The 15,000-nt window shown below is 36.6% G+C and overlaps 1 protein-coding gene across 4 annotated transcripts in view; it reads left to right on the top strand.

Moving 5' to 3' along the window:
• The window catches only part of LOC138049938 (1-phosphatidylinositol 4,5-bisphosphate phosphodiesterase beta-1-like), a 51,578-nt gene that overhangs the window by 19,902 nt on the left and 16,676 nt on the right, over nucleotides 1–15,000 (top strand). For 3 of the 4 annotated variants that reach the window (XM_068896420.1, XM_068896418.1, XM_068896421.1), the window contains exons 15-26: nucleotides 1–2; nucleotides 1,058–1,142; nucleotides 1,400–1,472; nucleotides 2,936–2,987; nucleotides 3,092–3,143; nucleotides 4,869–4,971; nucleotides 5,666–5,830; nucleotides 7,193–7,292; nucleotides 8,585–8,689; nucleotides 8,990–9,087; nucleotides 11,338–11,467; nucleotides 13,286–13,483. The exon at nucleotides 1–2 is cut by the window's left edge and continues 89 nt beyond it. In XM_068896420.1, coding sequence (XP_068752521.1) covers nucleotides 1–2; nucleotides 1,058–1,142; nucleotides 1,400–1,472; nucleotides 2,936–2,987; nucleotides 3,092–3,143; nucleotides 4,869–4,971; nucleotides 5,666–5,830; nucleotides 7,193–7,292; nucleotides 8,585–8,689; nucleotides 8,990–9,087; nucleotides 11,338–11,467; nucleotides 13,286–13,483 — 1,163 coding nt within the window. Of the gene's footprint in view, nucleotides 3–1,057; nucleotides 1,143–1,399; nucleotides 1,473–2,935; nucleotides 2,988–3,091; nucleotides 3,144–4,868; nucleotides 4,972–5,665; nucleotides 5,831–7,192; nucleotides 7,293–8,584; nucleotides 8,690–8,989; nucleotides 9,088–11,337; nucleotides 11,468–13,285; nucleotides 13,526–15,000 lie in introns of all 4 variants that reach the window. The other variant, XM_068896419.1, reaches the window with a different exon arrangement.

Here is a 15,000-nt window from a genome sequence, read left to right on the forward strand (position 1 = left end):
AAGTAGGTATACCTTAGGAAAAAGTCTTTACAGTAGTATCTTCCAGTATTGTCATTGAATGGGATTTGTGATGTGGCCTTCTCAAGTTGCATTGCACTTGACTACAGCTAAGGACTCTTTTATCATTTTGATTTAGTCCTATGAATATGATAATAACATACTGATGAATAATTACATTGATATTAAGCAATAGTAATAAATTGTTTGCCACCACTTGAAGCCATCTAGTTTAATAAAATGTACTGTCATAATGATAAAATCCTACAAGTATCATGGAAAGTTATTATAATAATTTATTATGATGTTACATGTATATAAATACAAGCATACATTAATAATTATTGTTTGAAAAATGATACAATACAAAGTCATATCTACAGTTCTCCATTTGTAATGGTTACGAAGTTAAACCAGTCAGTATTGCGGTGATAGGAATGGCATTTGAAAGAAAACATTTTATGGAACAACAATGTCATACACCATTAATACTGAAATGAAGGACAGACGTAATAATAAAATTTAAAAATTTAATTTTGTTTGTAGTAAGTAAACTTTTAGGTAATTGTGAAGAAGAGCTCCCAAAAAACCTGTCGGTCGACTGTTGGCCAACAGTTGTCGGACTGTCGGCCGTCTGTTGGCCGACTGTTTTGTCGTAGGTCATTTTTTATTGTTGGTCATTGACTTTTGTAAACTTGGTGGCTCCTAAAGGAGCCGTTTTTTTGTGTTAAGGGTGAAACAGCATCACTCGTAGAACCTTTCGTCGAATTTCAGAGGCAACAGCTTGTCCTGTTGGTCATCAAATTCTTATTATTATCGTTTCTGGGTCATGTTGGTAGGCTGTCGGTTTGCTGTCGGTAGCCCGTTGGTAACCTGTCGGTAGTCTGTTGGTTGACAGTTGACCGACAGTTCTCCAACAGGTTTTTTGGGGAGCTCTTCTTCACAATTAATGTATCACTGAATATTTAAGCCAGTGGAATGTTTAATTTAATTGTGGAAAGTGTGTGATTCTTTTCCCTCAAGAGAATGTTAAATTTTGTTTCCTTTACCATTTGAACAGAACTCAACAGAAGCTTTGAGATGTCATCCTTTGTGGAAACAATGGCTACATCTATTTTAAAAGAAAGCCCTGTAGAATTTGTCAAGTATCCTTCAAGCTTTTTGAAAGAAAGTTAAAACACTAATGCATCAATAGGCACAATTAATTTTATTCTTAATTAGACAAGTATTTGAGGATGTTTATTTGGTGGATTGTTAGCAATGGTTTAGAGCCTTAATTGCTCATGCAGCTGTATTAAAAAGGATGCATGTATGTGGAGGGTAGTCCTGAGCACTTAAAAAACAGGGTTTTCATTTTTTAATGCTGATTCCAAATTCTATGGTTTCCCTTAACTGGTAATAGTTACAACAAGCGGCAGCTAAGTAGAATATATCCCAAAGGGACACGAGTTAGCTCTGAAAACTACATGCCTCAGGTGAGATGTCCATGCACTTAATAAATAGTTGTTTATAAATAAGTTGTTTATATGGCAGGCACCTAGAGATGAGTAATACCAACTCAATCAGAATGCCAGAAGACAATGCTGAACCCATTGACTCCTTGGGTTCCCCATTGACCAGTAAAATCGTCTGGGATTAGACAGAGTAAAATATTAAGTCTGGCCGGTTTAGGGGTGAATGGGTTTAACCCATTGACTCCTGGGGGTTCCCCATTGACCAGTAAAATCGTCTGGCGTTAGATAGAGTAAAATACCAAGTCTGGCCGGTTTAGGCTGGTTTAGGGGTGATTGGGTTAATTAAACCCTGTTGGCTGAGGTCGTTATATTGGATCTACTGATTATAGGTGACTGCCTGGTTTTGCCAATTTTTTTGTTAAATGCCAATTCATTCCTGCAGTTTTCCAAATTAGTTTCTTTGGAGTAACTGCAGAATACCTGGCCATGACTGTGCTCTTGTAGCAGGATCATTTGAGTATGAGGCATGTAACAAGTGTTATGAGGATCGGAATTACTTTTAGTTTATCTGTCATGCAATTCCAGACTTTTCTAGAATGATCTAACAATCTGTAATATTCCAGAAATTTCTTTCATGTGACTCAGCAGTTTTCACAAATAGCACACCTTGTAATACATTATAAATAGCAACAGAACATTCTAGATGCTTAGAGTAAAAGTATAACAGCAGGCTTGTTTAATAATAAAAAAAACTCTCTTTGCCTGAGGGCTTACATGTACGTACCCTCATGGCGGGCTGTTATTGAACCATGTTATGTGATACTGTGATGAAGCTATAATCGACTGTGATAAATATGGTGGAGCGATAACCTTTGACCTTGCGATATACGGAGAGAACAAAGAAGAGAAGAAGATAAAGAGTTCAGAGTTTATTATGAAGTCTTCCGTACGAGTTTGTGTACACAGAAAACCCATTGAGTGGAAGGAATCCAGTGAATCAAGAACGTCAAGAATTGTTGTCTACAGTCTGTGGAACTTGGAGTTCAAAGTTAATCAAGATCAATAGTAACCTGAATGGTCATGAAAGACAGTAAGCCCACTTTGCTTTACGAACTGCTTAACTTTATCTTTAACCGAATTAATTGTAACAGTGTAGAACTAATTAAATAATAGTGAAAAAGGGTATCTGCTCATTGTCAAACTTTTGTTGCGTGCCGTATATGGTATTTGGGAGTTATTTTCATTCATGCCTTGTTCGCGGACATCTCTTGGTTATTCCAGCACGTAACACAATACACGCCATTCCTAATGCCACTAAGTGGCTGGGTATTCTGCAGTTTAGCTGTTTCTGTTGTCTCAATATGAATTTTGTAAATTTATAGTATTGACAGACAAGCAAACTGTCAGCATAATTCCTATGTGAAGGCTCTTATGCATCTTGTTTAAATTGAATGACTCAGTGGTGTTCTTTTTCTCGTTTACAGATATTTTGGAACGCAGGGTGCCAGTTAGTTGCTCTAAATTATCAAACTTTAGGTGAGATGTTTTCCTTATCCTGGTTGTTGTGGTTTATAAAATTATACTATTCTAATCTACAAATTTGTTTACGACAACTCTTTTTACTGGTGTTTTTTTTCCAGACTTAGCCATGATGTTGAATTTAGGAATATTTGAATTTAATGGTGCCTGTGGGTGAGTAAGAACTGTACATTTTAAAACAGTAACAACATTTGGTGACTTTTTTGTGAGCTGCATGGCTAAGTAAAGGTACACCTTATTTAACATCAGTAAGGGACTGTGCAATAATTATCAGGAAGGGAGGGTCCTAAAATGAGCTTCACCAAAGGAAAAATTAGATAGGTCCCCCCCCCCAGCAGCCTCAAGATTAATTGTGACCCCCCCCCCCTCGCGTGCTCTCAAAATTATGATGTGCCCCCCCCCCTCTCTAACCCGTACTTTTAGATATTGAAAAACTTGAGAACAGATACCAATATCTTTTATCCGACAACCCTGCTTGTGCAGGAAGGCATCTCCGAGAGGATTACAAGCCAGCTCCCCGTGATGACAGCAACATCAGACGTTGCAAACAAGAGGCAAATGATATCCAGGACAAGCTTAATGCTGTCGTAACCAAGTTAGAAAAACACTGAAGACTGGCCTCAGCTGTTTACACAATTTTAATGCTGAACAAGGACATTGAATAAAGTCTCAAGTCGGTTTAAACGTTCTGCATCTTGTAGAAGACCTGGATAGGGTGATGGCTAAATATAAAGCGACATTTCCTATTGGTGCCAAATCTAAAGCATCCAAATCAAGAAAAAAGAAGGAACAGAAGAAAAAAAGGGAGAAGAAGAGGATTGCTGCCTCAGAAAGCCGTAGGACCCGAACCTGTATAATTTTTCGGTCTTTGGGAGGTGAACCCATTGATGACAACTATGAAACAGAAGTATGTGGCATTCCTCAGCTAGAAACTGTAGACCTAGAAACCCTCTCGCTGTTTAAATCAAGAACAGACCTGGCATGTCTGCGGGACCTCTTAAATGCCAAATGTTTTATTGGCAAAGCTCACAACGTGTTTTGTGACTTCTGTGCATGAGCGATTGTTTCAATCTATCATATGTTGACATTCTAAATAAGTTAAAGCATGTGTTTATGTTGATGCAATATTTAGACATTATGGATAGTCAAAGGCGTAGCATCTGTCTATTTGGAAAATGTTTATTTATTCATTATCGAATTTGTGAAATTTAATTAAGACCCCCCCTCAACTTACTTGAGAAATCTAATGTAGAGCCCCCCCTCCTTTCCATTATTTTAACTTAAGGCCCCCCCCCTCTGGTTTTAGGGCCCCCCCCCCTCCTGATAATTATTGCACAGTCCCTTATTCCTTTATGCTCTATAGTGAGGGTATTCTCCCAGGACGCCAACGCATTTTACCCTCTCTTTCCGTAATAGACCTTTTCGGCTTGTACATTTTGTTTTCCCAATACAGATCATGTGATAATACTCAGGAGGCTTGGTCCTTTGTTTTCTTCATTAAAAAGAGTGCATGCGGGCATATTCATGCTTGCATGCCCTCATTTTAATGAACAAAACAAAAGACCAAACCTCCTGAGTATTATCACATGATCTGTATTGGGAAAACAAAATGTACAAGCCGAAAAGGTCTATTGCTCCGTTTTAAGGGTATTTAAAGCTACTTTATGCTACACTGAAAGAAGTCCAAACAAGGATGTGAGATCTGCGGATCGAACTCGTGACCTCTGGCACCAAGGCCACGCAATAACCGTCTGTGGCACCCTTGCTCCATTTGTAGGCTTCTGGAGCGGACAAGATAGCCTGGTCTTGCCTGCTTGGGACTCTCCTTTTTGTTCCTGCATTTGTGCTGAGTATTAATTTTCATTTTTTATCTTGCAGGTACATATTGAAACCAAGTTTCATGTGCCGTGCCGATAAACCATTTGACCCATTTGCAGAATCCACAGTTGATGGCATTATTGCCGGTTCAGTGTCAGTGAAGGTTACACCACTTGAAATTTTTTTATCGATACATATAATTATTTTTTCTAAACCTGACTTTTATTTCATTTGAATCTGAGAAAGTCACCATGATTTGTCATTATTTTATTCTCTCTCCGTCAAGCTGAGTGAAACCCTAAACAGCGGTGCCCAAAGCATTATATAGCCCAGAGTCTTTGAAGGCTTGACCAAGATCATTCTACAAAAACACACTTTTTGCCCCTCGTCAGGGAAGTAACAGGCATTTACACTTCTGAATAAAGTAATATTGAAGATTCTTCTTTTCTTGTTACTTTCTCAGAAGATTAATATTTGTTTTTATTAAGAACTCAAAAGGGGTGTGCCCAAATAATATTAGTTGCTACTTTTAAGGGTGATTCTGTATCATTATTACAGCAAGGACATCATTGGTGTGACCACTTAAATTATAATAGTGTTTAAATCACATTTTATTCATGCAGTTAAGATATCCAATCAAAAGAGAAATATGGCTATATTTTGGCATGTAAATTAATTGAAAATGGTCACACAGATTCCTGCTGTAATATTGCTGGTTTATGAAATGCTGTAACAACACAGTGTGTTCCAACCCATATGAAGATTATGATATCTTAACCCCTATATTACAACTAATTTCTTTACTTTTGTCCTTGATTCAGTGTGACCTAGGTAAACTAAGATTATTGTTTTTGCAGGTCATCTCTGGCCAGTGTCTCTATGAGAAGAAGGTTGGCACGTATGTCGAAGTAGACATGTTTGGTTTACCTGCAGACACTGTCAGACGCAAGTTCAAAACAAAAGTAGTTCCTAACAACGCTATTAATCCAGTCTATGACGAAGAACCTTTTGAATTCAAAAAGGTACAGTACCATTCAAATGTAAGTGACCAGTTGTGTGACGTGATTCACATAGCGTGAGGGTCACTGAAGCAGAATCAAATTTTTGGCACAAATTTAGGAGGAGTCATCTACACGAAATGAGATACTTTTGCTTTGCAATTAACAATTGCACGATCGGAAGCTGCCTGCGACAGATGAGTTGCAGACAATCCTAAATACAGCAGGCAAATGTTCCCATTTATCTGCAAAGCAATCTTAGACAAGCATACCCTTACCAGTAATCCTCAGCTAAATGAGGAGGTTAATAATAATAATAATAATAATAATAATAATAATAATAATACCGTATTTACCCGTGTATAAGTCGACCTTTTATGGCCTCAAAAGAAGCTCCAAAAATCGCCCTTGACTTATACACGGGTCAAAGACTTTGAGCCAAGTTCCAGCTAAGTAATTTATTCAAAATTAACATAACAATGTTGTCTTGGGCATAACGAATGCAGTGGACAAAAGCAGACAAAAGACTTCAAAATGAATGACAAAAGACTTCAAGACGAATGTAAGCAATTCCACTTGAAATGAAAAAGGATTTGTCCAACTCTAAATGTTGAAGATACTCACAAAAACAAAATATGAAATAGACACTGGAAATTTTCGTTTTCCAAAGGCGGAAAGCTCTAAAAGGTATTTCTGTTTCTTCAAATAAAAACTTGATCGTTCAACGGCTTAGTAACCTGGCACAATACCTCTTGTTTGCATGCAAGCAGTGTCACTTGTGTTGCGTGAAAATGCTGGTTGGTAATGAATGTTTTTTATTCTTTATACAAACCTGGCTGACTTAAATGCTTTTGCAAACTTTGTATTGTTTGGTTTATGAGTTTTGTTTTGTTTGTCATTTGAGAAATTATAAGTCAAGGACCAAGTAAACCTTGAACATTTTTGCATCGTTCGCAAGTTATTTTCAAAGATTGACTCCTGCTTCCTGTGATGTTGTGCTTATCCTCTAAAGCCCTTTATCCTTGAACAACGAAACAGGTTAGTTTGAGGTTTACATGTTCGATTTTCTGAGAACTTTTTCGAAACTCAAGGACAAAATGCCCGCATATACAACAGATGCCGAACCACAAAACTATTAAGTGCTTGAGGCCCTGTTTTTTTTTGTGTATCCACATTTCCAGAAATCGAAGAATACAAGATTAGTGTCCCGGTAACATTTAACAAAGAAATTAAGAAATTGCTTTTTTTGCCATCAAAAATGGGGGTCGACTTATACATGGGATTGACTTATACACGGGTAAATACGGTAATACTTTCACCTGATGTTTACCAAAGTTGTATGAATGCTTTCAACTAGCTTTTAAAGTCTATCAATTTTATCATTAGGTGGTTCTCCCAAGTTTAGCAGTTCTTAGGATAGCAGTTTATGAAGAAGGTGGTAAACTTCTTGGTCAAAGAATTTTGCCAGTTAATGGCCTTAGTCCAGGTGTGTTGAGAAAGCACTGGTGAAATGTTCATTCTCTACCACTACACTGTACATATATCTTGAAACTTTTAAAAAAAGGATGGGTATCCCCTCGGAATGAGAAGAGATGGCACCTGTGGACATAGAGCTTTGACTTCACACTCCATCATTAATTAACCCTTTAACTCCCAATAGTGCCACTTATAGATTTTACTCTGTCTAAAACGCCAGACGATTTTACTCGTCATTGGGGAACCCCAAGGGGCTGAAAGGGTTAACAACAGCTAGATTCACTCAAAAACTGTGTCCCCGTTAACCCTTTAACTCCCAATAGTGCCACTTATTGATTTTACTCTAACGCCAGATGATTTTACTCAATTACTCAATTGAACCCCCAACCCGTGACACCTGTCATGAGTGTCACTTGTAAGTGTTATGGATTTAAAATTGTCCCCATCAAGTAAATCAGTTGTCAATGAATTGCATTGTTACGGCTGAAAATAGCACAACAACAGCTGTTCAAAATTCTAATGAGAACCCTGATAGTGATTTTTTTCATTTCAAGATAAAAGTAAATGTGCCAAAAAAGAACTATATTTCGACCAATCAACAGCATTTTCAAGTTTGTTAGAATAATAAAATTACGTGTAAATTTAATGGAGTTAAAACACTGAAATGTGTACATGTATCTTGAAATAGCAGGCACAATGTGATGATAAGTAAAAAGGCTTAACCCATTGACACCTGAAAATGCCCTGGGTTACCCCCAGTTGATGACTAAAATTGTCTGGTGTTAGACAGAGTAAAATCTGTTGTCAATGGGTCAATAAAATAACTTGATGCACATGGTACGCACAGTTTTAAGTTAAAAGATGTGAAAGAATAATGCTAAAAGGAACCAGAGAAAATCGTACAAAATAAGTCAGGATTCTGCTTATTTTTATCAGGAAATCAACTTCAGGGAACATATTGATTATTAAGATCTTGCAATTCATTGACTGTTTTTAAATCTAAGTTGAAGACATTTCTTTTTAAGCGTTGTTTTAATTGACAGCTTCAGTTTTTAATTAATTGTTGGAATGATCATCTTTTTGTTATTTTAATTGTGTTAATAATTTGAAGCGCTGTTGAATTTTTGAGAAACGGCACTACACTGTGTACAAGTTTATATTATTATCATTATTAATTCAAACTTTTTCATGAACCGGTAGCTTATTACTGAGCAAATTTACAGCCACTATATACCCCAAAGATCTATTGAGTGAACTAGAGCAGTTTAATTTTATAAGAAATATTTCTATTATTTATGGCAGGCTATCGTCATGTCAAGCTTCGTAACGAGTCAAACCAGCCTCTTTGTTTGCCAACACTGTTTGTCCACATTGTCACAAAGGACTTCGTTCCTTCCGGCTTTGAAGGTTTGTTCCTTTTTGTGCAGGCCCGTAACCAGTAGGGGTGCACGGAGTTCTTTGCCGTTACAATTTTTCATGTATTGCTACTTTCCAAAATAAATGGATCTGACAATAAAAAATACATTTCGGCAGTTTGGTCCACTTTGTCCCCGTTAGCACCCCACCCCACCCCCCCCCCCAACATAAATTCCTGGTTACGGCCCAGTTGTGGTTGTGATTTCTTTTGTTTTTGGCTTATGAATTATTAATGAGTTTGAGAAGTTTTGGTTAAAGGGGAAACTAAAGGGCAGATACTTTGCTCGTCAGATTTTGCTGCTGCTCTCTGCGATCCAATTGCTTATCACCAAGAAGAGAAAAGACAGCAACAGCTGAATGCCTTGTTAGATGAAGATGACATTGAAAATGTATGTTTAATAATGATATTATTATTATTATTATTGTTTGTCTTGTCCCTTAATTTCGCACATAATTCAAAAATAAATAAATATAAATAACTGATTATAAAATCACCATGGCTCTTTGAAAAGTAGAGCAGTCAACAAACTCAAAAAGGAAGCAACTCATACAAGCAGTGAACAATATACTTGTGTATATGTTGTAGTTCAATTTTGACCTCTGATTCAGTTTTTTGTAAACCAGTTCAAAATTTTTGAACCAGTCCGAAATTTTGGGACCAATTTCAATTTTTCCAACCAATTTAGTTTTTTTTTTGATAACAACAACATAAGTTGGACATCTTTCTGTAATTAAGTAAAACTGTTTTGAATGGCTGTAAGCTTTCTTGTAAGGTTAGGGACACTGTCTGAATTTCAGGAATTAGTGTTAAGCTTTCAATTTAGTAATTAGGGTTCTGCACTGTCTTATTTGAAACAGTTTGGATTCCAGGGGGTGTACAACAACTGAAGACTTTCTATAAATAGAGCTTATAAACAGTATTTAAGTATAAGTACCAATTTGATTAGCGCTTCTATACAGTATTTAAGTCCAAGCACCCATTTTAAAATGGTTAGCTTTAATTAACTGTGAATTAGGATTAGTCTGCAGATTAATTGAGACCCCCCCCCCCCCCCTCCAAAAAAAAAAAAGTCCCTGTTGTTTTTTAACTACACCCCCCAAAAAAGTAAAATCCCAGTTGATACAAATAAACCAATTTAAAAGATTTAAACTGGTAACAAAATTTTGGACTGGTTTAAAACGATAAATCCAGAGGTCAAAATTGAAAGTTCTACAACATGGCTCTGTCTCACAAGGACTGGGAAATTAATACCAAATTCAGGAATGTGATTGGCTGAAATCGATATTGACCTTGGTTTAGATTTTCCCACCTAGACTAAAAATTAATGCAAAAATATTGAGTATTTTCTTCTACCAATATTTATTTATGGAAGTGCCAAAAAGCATGATAAGAAAAAACAGTAAGGAAGACAAGGAAACTTTGACAGAATTAAGTGTGTACTCACGACCTCAGTCAAGATTCTCCTGTACAGACCTGCGGCGCGGTTAATATGAGCTAAATTTAAATAATCATTATATCTGAAATCAGTACTCTGGACAAAACATCTCAGTTACTTTTGCTTTTATTAACTTTGCACAAAAATTGATTTAAGGAGCCTTGAACCAGTTTCACCGCTTCCAAGTGATGCTATTATTAGAAGGATCAGCACTACAATGTTGTATCATGTATTGGCAATATTGTGGTATGAAACACAAATTACTGATTGCTGAACAAGACAAGTCATTAATAACTTCTTAGTAACCGAGCGTGAGTGCCGTACTGGGAAATATTGGCCCAATGGTTTCTTACTAACCGAGCGCAGCGCCTGAGGGCCAATATTCCCCAGTACGGCTCGAGCTAGCTCGGTTAGTAAGTAGTTTTTTTATAATATGGCTTTTTAATTACCTTTTGCTTTGTTTTTGCTAGCCCGTAATCTGCCCATTGGCATTACGGGAGAATGCCCTACAATTCAGTCACAATTAGCCAATCAGAGTGTGCGTTGTATCGGCTACAAACACAAGCCATATAATAATGTTACATAATATGTCACCATGGCAACAGGCAAGCCCTGTAAAAACTCCAAAAACGAATTTGGTGACCCCCATTTTTTATTTCTGAAAAGTAATCAGAAGGCCATGATAAAACTTCCTAGTTGATTCAGGGTCACCCTAATTTTGTTATTTTTTAAAGTAGCTCTGAATCCTCTCGACAGAATTTTTTTAAACTTTGCCAAAAGGGTCAACGTGGCCTTCTAATCACTTTTCAGCAATAAAAAAGGGGGTCACCGAGTTCGTTTTTGAGATATGAGCTACTAAATCCAAAATATAGGCTGTTTTTGCTGGGCTTTCCCGTTGCCAAAGTAACCTATTACATCACAATACTGATCACATCTTGTTTGGAAATAATCGGTGTTTCATGTGGTACCATAACATTGCTGTTGCGTGATACAATATTGTAGCCTTATTCGATCTAAACAGAGTCTTTTAAGTGTTGAAACCCTTTTGAGCCTCCTTAAGTGGATGTTTAGTTGTTAATTTTTGTTGTCATTTTTGTCTCATATAGAATGTATTTGACTGCTGTGTAAAGAAGAAGCTTTTTTTTCACTTAGATTGCGTTACTCAGGACTATCAGTTTTGTATAAATTTTGTTATCCTTTTAGGATGTTTTCAACTCTGAAAATGTTCAACAAGAAAGGCCAAACCCAGTAAACACAGATAAACAAACCAACAGTCTCCCTGGAAAAGACTCAAATAAGAGACAGAAATCAATCAAGCAAAATGACAGTAGCAGTGAGTATCGATAATATAACATTTACATCAAACTCATTGATTAAGGACGTTCGCGCGAAATTTTTTCAACATTGATTTTTTTCTGAAACTTTTACCACTGTAAGATAATGAGTTAGTTATGTCAGAAATGTAAAAAAAATGGGGGGTCACCGACTTCGTTTTGGAGAGAACATGCCCGGAAAAACACCCAAAATGTGACAAAATCGGGCTTCGTTAGCGAATAAGGCCAGTGTCTGTAAACCCAAATATATTGCAATTAAATCTTTGAAGTGAAATCGTCTCTGCCAAATATTGTTTAAGTGGACTTATTAAGTGAATTTAGTCAAATGGTGAGATTACTTAAAGATCAAGTTCGCATTTAGCGACCACAGTTTCACGCGCCTTGCAGCCGCACGATGGCAGGATTTGATGTCCCGTGAGCAGAAATCTTGTATTTTTTTTAACTTCCCACATTGATTCTTTGTTCATTTTTGGACAACGTGGAGATAATTGTAAATAAAATCCGTTTCTGGAAAGAAAAATAGGGGTCACCGAACGTCCAAGAGCGTTAAATCCAGGCAAAGCTATAGCAATGGCCTTTTGTCGTATCATTTCTCATTTGGTCGCTAGTCGCGTCTGGTCTCCAGACCCTTGCCACGCGTCGTGGTCAAGCTTGCGTCAATTTTCTACGCCATGCTCGCGGGCAAGAGCCACTACGCTCGGTGCTTACATCTACTGCATCGCAGACATATTATCATGGTTACACTCTCAGGTCATGAAACACTAATTTAATTAGTCAACAATGTTATACAAAGAGACTTTGTGAATTCTTAAATTATAAGTTTTCATAATATTATATATTCCAGTATTGACCCCATTCGTGTAATTTAGCCTTAGCTGCAAAACGGAAGGAAATAAACACAGTATCTATCTATCAGTATCATTTTATTACTTAGCGCGCGCGCTCGTGTATGACGTGGCGTGTGCATTTGCGTGCGCAGTAAGGTGCGCAGAAACAATTGGCGCGAACGTCCTTAAATGGCTCTGTACTAACTATGGTTTTGCCCAACATTTTGAGTAGGATCTTCAATAAAATATGTACCAGTTTCCTAGATTCTCAGACAGTAACCATGCTTAATAGCTGTCCATCTAAACTGTTTATGTGATGTTCAATGACTTCTGTTGCCTTCAATTAAGTACATGCCAAAACAACAACAAAAATTGTCCTAATCTTAATTAAATAGGAGCCAGTCCTTTGGTTTTCTACAATTGATTTTCATTTAGTTTAAGTGTCATAACCCCAAAATATTTTTTTCTTCAAAATGAACTTTTGCACCTGTTCGAAATGCATTGCGGCCATTTTTTCCTTTTTTTAACAAATCCTGCCATTTTATAGGCTTCCAAGGTTGCGAAAATCCAAACATCTTTTGTTCATGACCAAGTCAGCAGGGGAGTGGGTCTATTCCTGATTTGACGTCACAATCCACTTTGCATGCATGTTTACAAAGAGTTACTGCAATGTAAATCAGGAATAGATCCACTTCCCTTCTGACTCGGTTGTGAACAAAAGATTCTTGGGTTTTCGCAAGTTTTGAAGCTTTAAAATGGCAGGATTTGTTAGAAAAATGAAAAAATGGCCGCAATGTGTTTCGAACAGGTGCAAAGATTCATTTTAGCGAAAGAAATATTTTGGGGTGAGGGGCACTTCAAAAAATTAAATGCAGTTTCATCTAGCAAGTTTTTATTTATGGAATTAACTACTGTGCGCAGTTGTCTTGGGCTTTCACCTTAACTGGGTGAGTTCAATATTCATGGCCACCATTTGTTTGATGTTTTCAGATTCACTCAAAGCACAAACCTTTCCTTTGAACCAAAGACGGGGCTCAGACTTCATGTTCAGAGGATCCATCAAACAGAATAGCATAAAAAACCCAACACCTCATCCTATTACGTCACGTTCTCTGTCGCTTCAAGCTCCCCCTGTGGTGGAAAGAGGGGCATTTGCAAAGAGATCCAGAAGCACCAAGAAACGCGAAGGCAAGACGCTGTCTCTTATCTGTTTAACCCTAGACGAAGAAGGTAAGCACCTACAGGATCCCATGTGGGATGGAGCTGATATTCAGGGACATTCATCGGTGTGAAGTCCTGACATACAAACACTCTTACAAATCGTTTTCTTAGCTTTGTTTCGGCTGTTGTTGTAGAGATGCATTTGGTTTGAAAAACCAGGTCTGGTCATTGACACCATTATTCGCCACGAAACTGGCCTCCTTTAAATACTTCTTTCAAATTAAAAGCTAAATATGTACAAAGAATTCTATTAACCTTCGTAAAATGGTTCTCAATTCATTTTACAATCAAAAGTAAACTTCAGTCTTTAACTGCTTAGCGTGGGAAATTATTGCAAATTAAGAAAAATTAGATCGAATTAGGAAAAATGACATATACTTTTGGCCATGTAGGACTTCCTACCTTTAGAATGAGGACAAATTGTATTCCCATCATGACCAAACTTTCTGAGACTAAAAGGAATTTGCGAGTTATTACACTATGCACTGATTAAGATCTTATCTTTGAGTCAGGTTAAATGACACCTTTTTAAAAGTCTTGACAATTACATCTACATGTAACTCAAGCCAACGCGAGGATTACTGATTTCCTTTGTTGCGGGAAAAAACGTGAATATAGAAACTACAATTGTAGACCATTCACGTCCCACAGGAGATTAAGTTATCTTTGACCATTACGGAGGGTCTGTTTTCAACTAAAACATGTTTGTCTGCATTATTAAACATTTTTATGCAAAGTTTGGAATACATGTAAAGTCTGAAACTAAAAGGAATGGTTTAACTTTTCTTTTCTTCCCAAGTTTAAATAAAATCATAATGGCCTAAACCTAAGCTTAAACAATTCCTATACGATTGTCAGAATTAACTTTTTCACTACCACAATTGTTTTTGATCAGAAATACTGAACCATATACATGTATTCAATTCAATTGACACGAAAAGGTCTCTTTCCTACATGGGAACCTACAGGTGAGTTAAATAATAAAATTGTCTACAATAGATTCTCCTAAATCATGTTGGTTCAACTAACCTGTAACTTTAATATAGACTAACATTTTCCATACATGCCTACATGTAAATTAAAAAAATAATATTTATTATTTGAAAAATATTTGCTTTAACTGATTTAAAAGTAATAATTACATAACATGCAGCTATGAAGGGGATAGAGTGCTCTTCCTTTTTAAGTAAGCATAACATGAGTTTGTTTAAATCTGTTGATGTAAATTTTAAGGGAAAGTAATGTGACCTCTAAATTTACTTGAATTGACTAACTGTCTATCTTAAACTAAAAAAAATGTTAATTATAATACCTGTTACTAATGGTCCTTTATATCTTGTATGTCTTCATGGGCCTTTGTGTCTTCTAAGGGATCAAACGTTGGAGTAATTTATGATATTTGATATCTTCTGGCCTTGTTAAATTTAAAATGCCACCCTATGTTAAAATTACTTTAATCAATGCCGTTTGAGGTTAAAATAGTT

The sequence above is a fragment of the Montipora capricornis genome, chromosome 5 (genome assembly GCF_036669925.1).
Source record: "Montipora capricornis isolate CH-2021 chromosome 5, ASM3666992v2, whole genome shotgun sequence".
Taxonomy (NCBI): Eukaryota; Metazoa; Cnidaria; class Anthozoa; order Scleractinia; family Acroporidae; genus Montipora; species Montipora capricornis.